At 37.9% G+C, this 15,442-nt stretch overlaps 1 protein-coding gene across 7 annotated transcripts in view; it reads left to right on the plus strand.

Moving 5' to 3' along the window:
- map7d2b (MAP7 domain containing 2b) overlaps positions 1 to 11,379 on the plus strand; it is a 39,619-nt gene extending 28,240 nt beyond the window's left edge. For 4 of the 7 annotated variants that reach the window (XM_033638756.2, XM_033638759.2, XM_033638760.2 and 1 more), the window contains 9 exons: positions 181 to 254; positions 332 to 540; positions 1,272 to 1,410; positions 2,431 to 2,611; positions 3,988 to 4,092; positions 4,258 to 4,321; positions 8,194 to 8,338; positions 8,801 to 9,072; positions 10,678 to 11,379. In XM_033638756.2, coding sequence (XP_033494647.1) covers positions 181 to 254; positions 332 to 540; positions 1,272 to 1,410; positions 2,431 to 2,611; positions 3,988 to 4,092; positions 4,258 to 4,321; positions 8,194 to 8,338; positions 8,801 to 9,068 — 1,185 coding nt within the window. In that variant the 3' untranslated portion in view covers positions 9,069 to 9,072; positions 10,678 to 11,379. The remainder of the gene's footprint in view (positions 1 to 180; positions 255 to 331; positions 541 to 1,271; positions 1,411 to 2,430; positions 2,612 to 3,987; positions 4,093 to 4,257; positions 4,322 to 8,193; positions 8,339 to 8,800; positions 9,073 to 10,677) is intronic. The other 3 variants (XM_033638758.2, XM_078162574.1, XM_078162576.1) reach the window with 1 other exon arrangement.
- The last annotated feature ends 4,063 nt before the right edge of the window (positions 11,380 to 15,442 follow it).

Below are 15,442 nucleotides of genomic sequence, written 5' to 3' on the forward strand. Positions count from 1 at the left end.
AAGAAATAGATCAAGGTTGATGAAACAGAGAAGATTTCACTTTGATGTCAGGCTCTAGTGGAGCTAACATATATTTGGAACAAACATTTTACACGATACTTGATGACATGGTTGACTATTCGTTTATAATATGTGCTGTTGTTTTTATCACAGTTGTATTTTTTAATTGTGACTTTGCAGGGAGACACTCCAAACACACCGGCCCGCAGTTCTTCCTTCAGGGCCAACAGCAAGGGCCCTGCCACACCGAAACGGTATGAAACGCACGCACACACACACACACACACACATCTCACCTGGATCATAAATGATTGTTTGTGGTGATTTTAAGGGTGAGGTCAAACAGGAGCCGCCCCCAGTCACCCTGCTCCCCTGGCCAGTATCCCCCCTCCCCACTCCGGCAAAGGGCCACCACCCCTGGCACCGACGATAGGGGTCACTCTGAGGTCAAAGGGCACAGCACCCTGGAGAGAAAATCTACCAAATCTGAGACCTTGGAGAGGAAGATTCCCAAATCCACCAGCAAAGAACTCAATGCAGGTAATGGCAGTGTGTGTTTATGTCTCTGCATTGTTGTCATTATAGTATACAGTTGACACGCATGAGAGAGAAAGATGCAAACTATAAGAGAAAAGGGTCTGTGGGTGCTGCTCAAATCTTATAATTTAATATAACCAAAAGAGGAGTCCTAAACTAGAGCTACAAACTACCTCTGACTAAAAGAAACACAATGAAAGTGAAACCCTAACTACCTGATCTTACACACATTGGATATCATATAATACTGAACTCCAAAGTTATTATACTTTGGTCATAATCGTAGTCATTGAATTTAAAAAATAGTTTTAATATCAAAGGGACATTTTTTTGACAGAATCAGTGACAGAGACAGAAGCAAAGAGGGACAGAAAATTTGAGCAGCAAAGTTTAACAAAATACCGTCCTCTCTGTGCTTGTTGTCTAGATCAAAACTATGTTCACACTAAACTAAAAAACAAATATTTTTCTCTCTGTTTTGGAAGCTGCAGTTTTCTCACCTGAAAACAGAACTTTTTTGGAGAGTGGATATATCAGAAAACAAAGACTTGGTGTTACGTGTAGAGTTTTATTAAGACTCTGCTGTATTGCTGACCAAGCTGTCTGTATTATACCCTCGTCCACTCTGTGGTTATTCTGACTCCTGAAAGATTTGTCCAGACGTGTTTGTTTTTTTTTTTGTGAAGTCATGCTGCACCACCTCTTTGTTCCAACATCTTTGTCTCCACACACAGAGTCTCCGGGCACGCCCACAGGCAGGAGTGTTGGTGGAACGACAGATGCTGAGGAAGCGTCCAGACTGCTGGCAGAGAGACGACGTCTGGCCCGAATACAGAAGGAGCAGGAGGAGAAACAGCGTCAGGAGGAGGAGAGGTGTGTGCGTGTATGTGTGTGTGTGTGTGTGTGTGTGTGTGTGTGTATTAAGAGCTTAGTTAAACATTTAAATGAATCTGCAGCTATTCTAATAATTGATTAATCCTTTAAAATATTTTTTCAAAAATGTAATGCCAAACATGTCTTTACCCCCCCCCCCCCAAAAAAAAAAATAATGACATCATCTTGGTATCTGGAACTAAAATGATTTTTAGTTGTGACTTTGATATGCATGTTTACATGTGTATTTATGTATGAATGAACCCTTGTATTTATTTTAATGGATAATCCCAGTTGGTCTGATGCTAAAGATAAGACTGGTTGAAAAAGAAGGAACAAATCTTATTTTGAAATTAGTATGAAAGTTAGTAATTATGAAAATAACCTGTTTTATAAACCTTCGCTTCTTTAGTGCTTTTTTTTCTCTTTTCTCTCATGTTATGTGAAAACCTACTCATCATTAAACCTATATCTGATTCTGGTTTAATTGTTTAGTTGAGATTCACCACAAGTTTGACTGAAACTTGTCTTTTCAGCTGCTTTGTCAAGTATTTTGATAATAATTATGGGATAAAAATCATTTAATTTACGCAATTAAAGTATCACAATTTGTAGTTTTATGGGGATTGACTGGCAACTGGAGCCACCCTCAAGTGGCCATAAAAGAACTGCAGTTTTGGCACTTGCATGTTGGCTTAATTTTTCAGCCCTGGAGGTTGCTGCTTGTTTTAGATATACGATATTTGTGTTAGACAATGACCAACACAGTCTCCCATCATTTAACATTTAGCAATCAATTTTGTCCAAAATATTGTCTGTTCACTGCATCTTCAGTCCAGTTCTACCACACGAATAAACATTACAAATTAAAAAACCCCACAAGCACTACAAATTCATTTATAACAATCAGCTGAGTCCAGAAACTGACGAATAAAATGAAAACGACCATTGATTTTTCATTAGTTTGTGCTAGCATTGTATTGTGGCCTCTACAACTCAAACCCTCATGTGTTCCTCCAGGCAGAGGGCTGAGGAGGAGCAGAGGAGGCAGCAGGAGTTGAGAGAGAGGCAGGAGAGAGCCGCTCAGCAGGCCGAGGAGGAGAGACTGAGGCGGGAGGAGGAAAGAAGGAACAGAGAGGACGAGGAAAGACGGCAGAAGGAGCAGAGATGGAAGGACATGCAGGATCAGCTGGACAGAGAGGTCAGGTCACATAAATCCCTTTTTAAATTTGTTTTTATACATGTAACATTTGTCTGTTTACATTTCTAGAAAATATCTCAAAAATCATTCATTTAGGATGCAGCTTTCTGAATAAAAGGAGATGGTTTCATGCCATGTTAATATTATTTACTATTTTGTTGATTTTGACACCAGAAACCATGATTTATGTCCCGCCAACTATTAAATGTCAGTGTTGGGTTCTCTTTTTTCTTTAATTTACTTTAAACTTTTGGAACAAATAAAAAAACACAACCAGAAAACAACAAATTCCCTACAGTGATACACCCACCAATATAAGGAACATCAGTAAAATGACCCCAGATATTTTTCAAGTTTTTTTAAATACTTTGTATTGTCTTATAGTCATTGTGCAGTAAACCATATCACACACATATGTACACATGTACAGATGAAGTATAATAACAATAATAATGTAAAATCGCATAAAATAAATCAAGAAAAAGTAAAAAAAAAAAAACAAAAGAAAGAACAAATTGGAGGGTGGAAGGGTAGATTTAAAAGAAATTTTAAAAAGGCCACAGCACATGTTTATAATGAATATAAACTGGATGAAAACAAAATGTTACATAATCATAATTTCCAGTGTCCCTTCTTGACCTCTATTATATTTTTTGTTGATGTCTATTATTTTTAGTATGTCATATCTGAAGCATATCAATATATATTTTACTAAATATGCATTCCAAAATCTGAACACCATTACAAAAGTCACAGTAGATAAATAACTTAATGCAATACAAGACAACATAGTAAAATAGAGAACAGTTAACAAAGCAAATGCCACAAAAACAAATTTGGGCATATAGTCTAAGTAAAAAATATTAAATAAAAATATGAATTAAGTTGTACATTTTCATACAAAAATCATTCTGTAATGTTTCTTTCTCTGCATGCAGTTAAAAAATTAGTCCAGACTTGATAAAACATCACTTGGTGATTATTAGTCAGTGCAATTAATGATTCAGAAGAGGTAATGTCCATCATAAATTTTAACCATTCATCAAAAAGGCTTTGTCTGACTTTTTTTAATGGCAGAGAGAACAATCATTGAAGCGCCAATGCAAATCCACAGGGCCCCAGATTTTTAACCAGCTAACAACAGGACAACAGGATGTGGAGTGCCTAATCTAATCTCCTCTAAATAAAGACAGGAAACCAGATCATTGAGCCACTTAGCAAAACATGAAGATACATTTTTTATTTTTATTATTAATGTTGAGTCAAGGACAGATTCAGCTTTTTCTTGATTGCATCCTTTGATTAAAGACGGTATGTGCAACTACAACTCTGCTTTTATCAACGGAGTGAAATGTGACTGATGTGATGTTTTTCAGAGGGAGGAGGCCTTCCTGCGAGCCCAGAAGGAGGCAGAGAGGAAGAGGCAGGAGAGAGAGCTGCTGCACATCCAGGAGGAGCAAGAGAGACTGCAGAGGAAGAAGGTATCAGAAATCTTCTCAAATCAATCTGTTTCATATATTTCAGATTTCACATCAGAAGGCATTTTTCATGTGGTGTTATTGACACATAAAACACTGATACAATTAAAAATAAAGAATAAAGACAAAATGTATTTCACCATTTGTTTCTTGGATCCGTATTCACAGAGGATTGAGGAGATCATGAAGAGAACACGGAAGAGTGAAGTGGAGCATCTGCCTGGTGCTGCAGGTGAATGTTAAATACACCACTCTCCTTCAACACACCCTCAGTTCATATTCTCCCCAAGGACTTAATTTCCTGCAACATGACAGTATGATTTATTTTTATTTCTTTTGTTCTATTACTAACGCCACAAATTATTACTCAGCTGTTTTTTTTTGTGATTTTTTTTTTTACTCGCATATGAAATATTCTCACAAAACTTTTCAATCTTGTTCCTCCAGCATAATTAGTTTTCTGTATAATTGAACGAGATGAGTCTCAGCTGCAGTGTGACTCAGCAGTGTCAGACAGGCAGAGGAACAGCGCCTCCTGAAGGTTAAAAAGCAGTAACACCATCACCGAGTAAACTGCAGCATTTCTTGAACTCTCTGACCAAAGTGGCTTTACATTACTGCTGTTTTATCGGTACAGGTGGTTTCAGAGGAAGTGAAACACACTCATTTCATCAGTATTACACACTGAGTTACAAAACCTGCAAGATAAGTTATCTAGAAAGAAATGTCTTGACAATAAAGGGTTGTTTACTTGTCCGATTGTCACATTATTTAACCTGTGACCAACAAGCAGCCAATTACAAGTGAAACACAACATTTACTGCACATAAGCTATATTCCAAGTGTTTTAACAGGCTTTATATTTCTACCAGATTACCTGTCAGATTATTCATTATTAAGTGTCAGGGTTTTTTATTTTCTTTAGCACAGTTTTAAAAAAGACATGTATTTGTTTATAATGATATAGAGCAGGGCTGTTCACACTTTTTTGGATGGGGGCCAGATTAGATCATGTTAAAATACCAAGGGGCCAGTGCACCATATGGGTTATTAAAAAAAAACAACAAAAAAACATGAGACATGGAAGTGTACTAACGGAAGTACGCGATTTGAGACACAGCAACAGACAGAGGGGTTTATTTTTCAGTGAAAAAGCATTCACCTTTCCACCACTCCAAAAACCAGCGGTCCTTTCTGTAGACTTTATGCTTTTTGCTGTGGCCTACCTAGCAGGAAACGTCTGCTGCTAGGTAACAGTTTGCTTGCTTGTTTACCGTCTGTCCATGAAAACACATTAGCTCTGCCTGCGTGTGATAGTCCCGCCATCTGAAGTGAACAGAAAAAATGCAAAGTCAACTGTATAATGTAGCAGGCCACATATAGTATATTATTAAAGATGAACGGGGGCCAACTGTGGCCTGACTTTGGATGTGCCTGATACAGAGCAATGATTAGTCAGTAACCAGCGACTGTTTAGTGTTTTAACTTGAAAAATGACCTTGAACTTTTAGATCAATTCATTTATTAAATGATGACTGACTTTCAAAGCTCCATAACTGCTATGAGCCTTTAGCAACAAACAAAGACAGACTGGATTTTTTTTTTAAAGAATTACTTACATATTTTGTGATGTTTGATGTTATTTACTATACATATAATACTATACTACACTCACACTATGTTATGTCACATTTTATATCCCATGTTATAATTCTGTACTATACTAAATATGTTACAATAGTACTACATTTCACTTTATGTTACATTCTAAAGACCATACTATATTAAACTATATTTTTGGGGATGAGCGAGTACACCATTGTATGTATCTTTTCAACCGACTAACATATCTGTATCCATATCAGTGCTCGGAATGGGTGGAGTTTAAACCAGAGGTGGGTGGGACTTAAAGCAAACGTGTGGGACGAAACCAGAAGTTGTTATTTTAAGCCTGAAATTGATATGGGTTGATCAGAAGTTGCTGTATTTAACATTTCTTTGAAAACTATTTACAGAACAACCTCAAGTTTGAGCCTCAGGTTATTTATTGATCACAAGAGTAAGAGATTGAACACAGAGGATTTTCCTTTATCACGAGGAAAATTATTTGTAAAAAGTACATTGTTTATTCTAGATACTCATTATATCTGAGTATTCAGCTTAACCCTATATCTTATGTTAATATACATAGTTATATTTGGTTACCAGGGTTCGTGCAGACCCTTAAAAATCTTAAAAGGCATTTGATTCATTAATCTAAAAATCAGGCCTCAATTGGTATTAAAATGTCTGAAATCAATCCTTCAAAAGTCTAACAAATGCTCAGTCATAGGAAGTATGGATTTTATCAACAGTTTTTTCTAATGTTGGATTGTAAAATTTCAAAATAATTGGCAACATCTGTTTTTCTTTAATAATTTATGAATGCCTCTCACATGTATGTCACACCAATCAGGATAGTGTTAACAACAACACTCATATTTTGTTTCTGGCCAGGATGCTCAGAGCAGAGGATCCACTGTCTGCTCACTAGCTGTCTCTGTACCCTGGATGACACAGGAAAGTGCAAATTCAAGGAAAATTGGCTATTTAACCAAGATTTGGCTGAAACTGTATTATGTGCAAAAGAAAATAAAATTCACACTCACAATGGGAATCAAGAAGCAATAGAACCCTACATGCAGTTGTTGGCTGATGCTTTATTTTCGTTATTGTAAAACTGCATTAAAAGTCTTAAAAATCTGTAAATCTAACTTACCTGAGGCTGTAGGAACCCTGTATGTTGTCTTATTATGTTATATCCTTTATTATATTTCTACGAGTCCATACCCATTGAGTACAGCATACCATACCATGACTTAGCCATACCAAAAATTTGAAAAAACAAACAAACATTGGGCCACAGGGGGAGCCACAGCGATCGGTCGCATTTTAGCCATTTTTAAGCATTTTTCTGTTGTTATAGCGCCACCCAGTTGCCAGTTCGAGTCAAATTTCTCCAGTCACCTTGAGGTGTCCTGTTCTACATAGCTACCATGTTTAGTAAAAATCAATATGGCCGTTAGGCCTAGATAAGAAATTAACTCTCTAGTGCCCCCTTTTTGTTTGATGGGGTTAATAATGGAGGGGTCCCCTCAGATTATGTGTGGTCATATGCCTACAAAGTTGCGTGGTGATCGGTGAAACCCTTGAGATGTTATACACCTTTATGTGATGAGCCACGCCCTCCGCAATATTCATTGCCTTATAGAAGCTCAGTTTTAGTAAGTTTTCCAACTTTTGCCGAGAGGGAACTTTAGATATTGGTCCCTAGATTATGTTCACCCAGTTTCATGCAGATCGGTAAAACTTCCTAGGAAGAGATCGATTTTCAAAAAAATTCAAAATGGTGGAAAATCTATATAACCGGAAGTTATGGGTTCTTGAGGCAAATTTGTTCCTCATGAGGAGAGGCATCTCTGTGCAAAGTTTCATGTCTGTACGACATACGGGGCATGAGATATGCCCATTCAAAGTTTGCAATTTAAATCGGTTGCTATAGCGCCCCCCCTTTGGCCAATCGATGTAATATTGCTTCATTCACATCCTCCCATGACCCTCTACCACTGTGCCAAATTTCACATGGATTGACCAAGTCAGTGAGGAGAAAAACGTGGAACAGACACACACACACACACACACACACACACACACACACAGAGTTTTCGTCATTATATAGTAAGATAAGATTATGTCCCAAAGTATCCATCACATAATCACTTATTATTATATATAATTATTCTCAGGCACACAGTTTACAGATATTATTTCTTGCTGCTGCACCACTGTCACCCTTGCCTTGTAATTTCTTTTACTTAAATTGCTCTTGTATAGTTACTGTTTTTATTTCTTTTCTGATTTTTATTTCATTTATCTCTGAGGATCAGTAAAGGCTTGTCTTATCTCCTCTGAGGAGACTTTCTTGTTCTATCACACAACCAAAAATATAGACTGGATGTTAGAAGTCGTGCTGTGTTTAGATACGCTAGTGTTAGAGGTTCCTGAATCAGGACTGGATCTGCACCTCTATTATGATATTCAGCAATCAGTTTCCCCTGTTGACAGCGTCTGACATAAGGTCAGAAGTTGCAATCCCTTCGGAGGAGGACACCCCGACTCCAGCTGAAGCCCCTGTCATCATGCTTGGACCCCTGGAGAATAAGAGCTGTGTGGATGAGCTGTCTGATGGAGTCCAATCCATGGACGTCAGGTAAGACGTCTTTGTCTTTCTCAGACTGTTTTAAGTGTCCAGAGGTGTTTTCAGACACCTCTGGCTGTGTTCTGAGGAACTTCATGCTTTATGTCATTCACTTTTAAATCAAGCATTAATTTTAGCATTAACTCAGCATGTTTTTGAAGGTAAGTTGTTGGTTTTTTTCTCACTGCTTGTACATTTGTGCACTGTCCGCAAAGTTTTGAATGCTGCTCATTCAAATAGCCTAAAGTTTGTATTGGGTGATGGTGGTGTAATGAGAGAGATTTATATATTGTCAGGGAACAATGCCAGATTCAATTTTAACATTTATACATAAAGTACACAAATATGAAGAGTGCTTTCATCCAGATGTCATTTTGTTCCTCATAACAAAACCTTAAAATATGTATTAAATGACTTAAGGTGTATTTTTTTTTTAATAAAATATTCCTTCTCTGTCATCATCGTGTCTTTAAGTTCTCCATCTGTCTCCATCAGTCCAGTGTCCAGGGACGAGCAGCCTAGCGCTCATGAGTTTTCCCCTCTCACTGAAGAGCATGTGATGGACCTTGATGCCCAGCGAGGACAGCGACAGGGCGCAGAAACGCCCCCCTACCCCAAACTGCAGGCTGGCAGTGGAGTCGGAGACCTCAACAAGAACTTGTTGATTCAACCCTACAGCGCCGCCTCTGAATCCTCCCAGCTCATCCACAGTGTTGGCCCAAGCAAACTGGACGTTCAGTAGCCAGGTAGAGAACCTCTATGTCTTTTACCTGTAGAAATCTGTTAACTCATCATGGTTAGTGCTGTTTAGCCTGTAACAATGGTGTTATAATGCTGTCAGTGCCTCTGAAGGAGCTTTACTTTTTGACAGAAAATCTGCATTACAAACTGGGGGCACTGGGGATTAAAGACCAGGGGGATTACCAGGCAAGAAGGGTCTTATGAAAGATGCTATCACATTGCATCATGGGAAATGTAGGATCCAGTGTTTTGGAGTTAAAAGTCAGGCTATCTCAGCATCTAAAAATCTAAATCACTTTAGTTTTAAAATCATTTCGGTTTAGATTTAACATTTAGATATAGCAATTTATATTTCGAAAGAAAATGGAATACAATATGATAAGTATGTTTTCCTGAAAATAAGAATCGTGTTTTCGGTTTGGCCACTGTAGTTCACAGACCCTCTGTGGTAAGAGCTTCCGAAAAAACTGATTCGTAACATGAAACTGCTTTATTCAGTGTTTTTACCAGTTTATATCATTGGGTCGATGGTTTGTTTTGGAGAGGAAGACACCTCTGCGGATAATTCAGCTCCCAGTAATAACCTCCGGAACGTCTGGATCAGAAATTATCAGAGAAAAAACGTAGCACACATTACCAGGTGCTAGTGGAACAGCTTGGGAGAAACACTCATTTGTAACATTAAACTACTTTATTCAGTGTTTTTACTGGTTTTTATCACCTGGTCTGTTTGTTTTGGAGAGAAAGAGACCTCTGTGGATAATTCAGCTCCTGGTAACAACCTCTTGAACAATGAACAATGAAGGAATTCTAACCAGGAGTTTCAGCTGGTTGCAATCTGCAATATTCATCATCACTAGCCGCCACTAAAGCCCACAAAATCATTTGGATTTAGATTTCACATTTAACATTTGAGTTGCCTGTATTCTGGTGACTTTTAAAGAATGAAAATTACAAAATAATTAGTACACTGCAACAGCATTTTTATGGTAAATATTTTTAATCATACTTTTAATTCTCAGGAAAGAACTTGTACGAATCTCTGGCATAAACTAATAAAAAAATAAATAAATAAATGTAGCAGTTTTTACAAAATGCATGCCTCTTTCCTTTAAAACTTTCCAAAAGAAACAAAAATTCTTCTTTCCAGGACATCTGAAATTTGCATGAGTATTGTTCTCTTCTCACCCACTGAGAACAAGACATGAGCAGCTCTCTTCTGTATGGCGTGCATACTAGGTGTAACTATATGTTGTCTTGGTGGACACAATAGACATTTACAGTCATAGGGCTTATATACACTGTACGGTACCAGAAACTGGTTGTGATGACAGAAAGAAAAAAAGCTGTGAAAATTTGTCATTAATCAGGAGAAATATGGGAGAATTGACCCCAGGAGGAAGCCATGAGAGGGCAATGACAAACAGGAGTTTCCCAGGAAAATCTGGGGTGCTGTATGTCCACAGTTTTCTAAGTCACTCTGCTGAGTAGGGCATAAATACGCTTATGCGATGTGTTTCAGTGAGATTAAAGATTAAACAAGATTAAAATCACAAATTAATTGAAGGTAGGTTTGAACAGTTTTCCAATTTGTCTTGTTTCTCTCTCAGGACCTTCTCAGGAGCTGGTAGAAACAGGAGGAACAGACCAAGAAACCGTCACCTCTGTCTGCAACAACAACAACAATCATCATCTCCACAAGGAACAAATGCTGAACAACTAATTTCACATCTGTATAACAGTAAAGCTTCTGGCCACTTTTGAGGCAGTGCACATGGGCAATTTTGACTCTCACAAACAGAACACAGTTTGACAAAATCATGCAGATAATGTGAAGTATGTTAATGACATGGTTATGTGATAGAGTAGGAAGTGGGATCAGCATTGTTGCATGTCATGAAAAAGTTTAGGGAAGTGAAACGGCTGTAAACTAAGGAAACTACAGCAGTGTTGGGAAAGTTACTTTCAAAATGTAATACAATACATATTACTAGTTACCTTCATTTGAAAATAATTAGTTACATTACGATGTCTCTTTTTCTGAAAAATAATGCGTTACTTATAACACTACTTTTGCGTTACTTTCACCAAAGACTGGGCATTATAAAATGGAAGGCGGTCATGTTGTTTAACAGCAGCAGATCAAAGCAAAGAAAGCTCAACTGTATTGCGGGTCATTAATGTACAAAGCCAGTAGGTGATATTGTACAGCCAAATGAAGGCTCCAGCGCGCAGATCTGGCCCATTCATGCAATCACATGCAGTGGTTACCTTTTTTTTTAAAATTAAAATCACCTTTACATAAACAAAAAGTTAAAATTAATCAAAATCACATTTATTAAAATCATCCTCTTATATTAACACAGGGAGGGGCAGGCAGCAGATCAAAGTCTGATAAATTATGAGATGGGGATACATTTTTGTGGGCCTATTATATGAAACACAATAAACAAGTACTGAGGTTAGAAAAACATCCAACACGCTAAAGGACAATTGACGGCATCACCCAGATGTGTTGATCACTTGGATGAGGAAAAACAACAGAGCCTGTCTTCTTATCCCTGCTACTTTCAAGCAGCCTTTAGATGCAAACCAGAATGGGATACTTAGTAGACGTTACAGATATGTGAACACACAGGACAGCATCACCCAGATGTGCTGGTCACTGGCACCCTTCTATTGCCTAATGTCACCTGTAATGACATGACAAGACACAAAAACCTTTCGGGGATATTTTTACTGGTGACACACTGGCAGAGTCGGCACGGTGTGGATGAATAAAAAATTTTAAACAACAAACACTTAATTTCAGGTGGTAACGCCTTATGTGACGTAGATGTAATTGTATTACCCAAAAACCTGTTGGTAACAGTTACTGACAGCAAAAATTTTGTTCATGTTATAAAACTTACTGTAAAGGCATGAGCTGAGGATTCAAGCTCAGTGGCAGCCGGAATCTGCACACTTCACTTTTCATTTACATATTTTTTGCATTTAATTATCTCACAAAGTTCCCTGACATTGCACTTAATCTTTTCATGACTTTTTTTTTTACTTCTGTACCTGTGGGAACCAGTATTGCCTAGATGCACTGCCACAAAATATCACTCGAGTTATCACCTGCTTTAATATCTCATCCCTGCTTTTGTAAAACTTTGTAAATAGATCCGACTGGGTGGAGGAGTCAGGGAGCGTCTCTGTAGCAGTTTATCTGGAGGGGAAGCTGTAAAAACAGACACTATTGTGTGAATCCTGTGTAGCATCTTCAGTGAGGACTAGCTAGTTGAGCTGTTAATGGTTGTAGCTGTACTTGAACAGTGTGTGGGAGCTTCTCTCTGTCTGTCAGTGTTTCTGATGGTTCCTGTGTGTTTATCTCTTCTGCTGACAGCGACTCCTACTTCTATAAAAAACTCAGACTGCTGTAGATTTCCTGTCACCCTGACGCTGGAGAAAAAAAACCCCATCAATGACTGATATTATAACCCCACTGCTGACCCATAACACTTAGCCTGTCGCTTTGATTTTTCTGCTGCTTGTCACTTGATCGCTGGACATTTTGTGGACGACCCACAGAGAGGACATGAAGAAAACCTTGGAGGGGAACTAAAAAATTATGTCAAATGTCCTGTATTTTTATCTGCAGGTTGGGAAAATATTCACACAGTGTGTTGTGTATTTGTCTGGCACTGACTGTAACCACGCTAGCTGCAATTTATAGTGTGCACTTACAGTAGTTATGTGTTTCACTGCTCTAACGATGCTGGTATCTCCACCTCAGCTCATTCCCCCCCAACTAAAATATACCTCACCAATTCAGAACAGAGTCTGGGGTTAGACAGCGGCCACCTCGCAGCTCATCACCTCTGAGGCCTTAAACCTCTGTGCAGTCAAAACAACCCTTCCACTGTGCTTCGCCCTCAGGCTGTTTCATCCAGCATGTGCACTTTTGTTGTTTAAAGGCCCTTTTCGACAGAAAGACCCTGGATGTACAGAAACAAGAACAAAAAAATATCCCCTGAGCAAGTCTGTGTTTGATTTTAAGCTGCAACTGATCAGACAGATCACAAGGAAGTGAGGGGAAAATGGCAATTATATGAAAGCAACATTGGATTACCAGCAGGGCAAAGCATGCCACTACACCACAGACTGGCAGGGCCACAGACTCTCTGGGGCCCCAAAAGCCCCAGGTTTATTGTGTGGATGAACAAGGCCATAGGCAGGATTGTAGAAAAACTGAGGTAATAGATCCAAACTCCCCTAGCAGAGCCCCACCCACCTAAAAAAAATCACCAACCAGACTCACTGTATTTATTCAATAGTATTTAAGGAAAATCATGTTCTATTTGTTCAGTTATATTATTTTTGTAGATTCCATCTCCCACCATTACGGCCTGGTATCAGGCATGTCATTCTGGTTAAGAATACTAATTAATTGATCTACGTTATTTTATCTGTTTATTTGACCAGCCACCAACCAAACTTATGAGTATGTAAGGAAAATCACAGTCTATGTCATCTATTTAAATATTCTGTTTTATGTATTTTTTCTCCTTTTTATCTCCTCACATTATGATTCAGTACCAAGTATAATATTGTGGTGGAGAATCTTACATTATTTTAGTTTTTCAAATGTAATTTGTTTGCCTTAAAATCATAGAAGAATATTAGAATCTGCTTATAAAACCCTCCACAAAATGTGTGGATGTAATACAGATTGGAAAATCACATTCTATTTATACAGCTGTTCATTTACAATATGGTCTGGTGCAAGATATATCATTTTAGTAAAAAAAAAAAAAAAATCTGCATTTCATTAATTTCTTATATAGTTTATGTGATTGATCTCCATCAAAACAGTCAAAAAATATTTGAATCAGCCTTAAAAAACACAAACTACAACTTCTTTAATGTATTCTCTGTCATGTCATTATAAACCTTCCAGTTTTTTAGAAATAAGACTGAGAACATGACCTCAGTGTCCAATGACAACATCTTTATTTACATTTATAGTGTGCTCAATTAATGTATATTCTTATATAACTCTGTTTAACTTGTTAACTTTAAGGTGACAAGTTAGCTGGTGGTAGTGGTGTTAGTGTGGAGTCTCAGCAGGGGCCCACAGCACATTTTTGCCCCTGCAGGTTAATGCAACTATGGCTGACAGTATGAACTGAGTCACAGGGACTTTTGGGGATGTAAGAACAGATTGAAATGAATCAAATTTGAATCCAGGTGCAAAGAGAGCTCTTCAAAAACCTTTTTGTTGTGGAAACGCAGCTCTCCTGCTCCTCCGAGGTGCCACACTGAGGGGAAAAACTGTTTCCCCGTCACTGCTGCAACCTTCATTTTATGTTTTCACTCTCCTGCTGGCGTCCCTCTCTCCATGTTAGCTCATTATTCCTCCAGATTCTGCTGAAGCTCATCGTAAGAGGGTCTCCAGGGTCCCCTTGTATATGAAGTAAAAATAAAGGACATAATGTTTATCCTAATATTACTTAACTCTGTGACACTGCAGCTTGGTGGAATATATCATTGTAGATGTGGTGCATGGATAACTGCTGAAAAAGAACAATAAACTTCATCAAGCCATTTGTGTCAGTGAGCTGGATAAATAAACAAATGCATAATAATGGCAAACAGACAATTTGGGTTGAGGATATGAAATGAAGAGTACTGTTAAAGATTTCAAAGCTGTACAAGATGTTTAATCACTGACATTGATACCAAGTGACTGATGAACTGACAAATGTAGTGTAGGGCTTAATGCAGCCACTTTTATTTATCATTATATCTCACTGTGTGTTGACTTTATGCTGCACTGAAATTAAAACTGACCTGCAAAAGTTGAAGTGAATAATTAATTTTTACTCGAGTTTCATGCACAGCTGTTTTTGCTCCAAAAATATCAGATCGTATATGTATATACATCTACATAACAGAACACAACTTCCTGTCTGGCCTTTCAAGTTTGAAAAAAGTTCGACCAAAGTTGGCCACAAACCGCAAGCTAATAATCTATAATAATTCCAGGCATTTAACTGAAGGTTATTATTATTGATTATTGATCATACTGTACATAAACCATCTAATTTTTTTTCTCTTCTCAAACTGTGGACAAGAGAGGTTGTGGATGTGGTATTTTGGTGGTTCCGGACAGCGAGTATTGGGCCTCCAAAAGCTCCCTGATGTGCACCATTGTTAATGTTTGAGACAAAGGTCACAATAAAACCCAATGTTATTCATTATAAACATTTCCCAGGGAACATACCTGTTTTGGTCAGGATAATGACAGGAAAAGTAATGGTAAGTTAAGATATTAAATTCACAAGTAAAAACTGACGAGTCAAATAGTTTACTCACTATGTCAACGGTGTT

Source organism: Epinephelus lanceolatus, chromosome 20, assembly GCF_041903045.1.
Source record: "Epinephelus lanceolatus isolate andai-2023 chromosome 20, ASM4190304v1, whole genome shotgun sequence".
NCBI lineage: Eukaryota > Metazoa > Chordata > Actinopteri > Perciformes > Serranidae > Epinephelus > Epinephelus lanceolatus.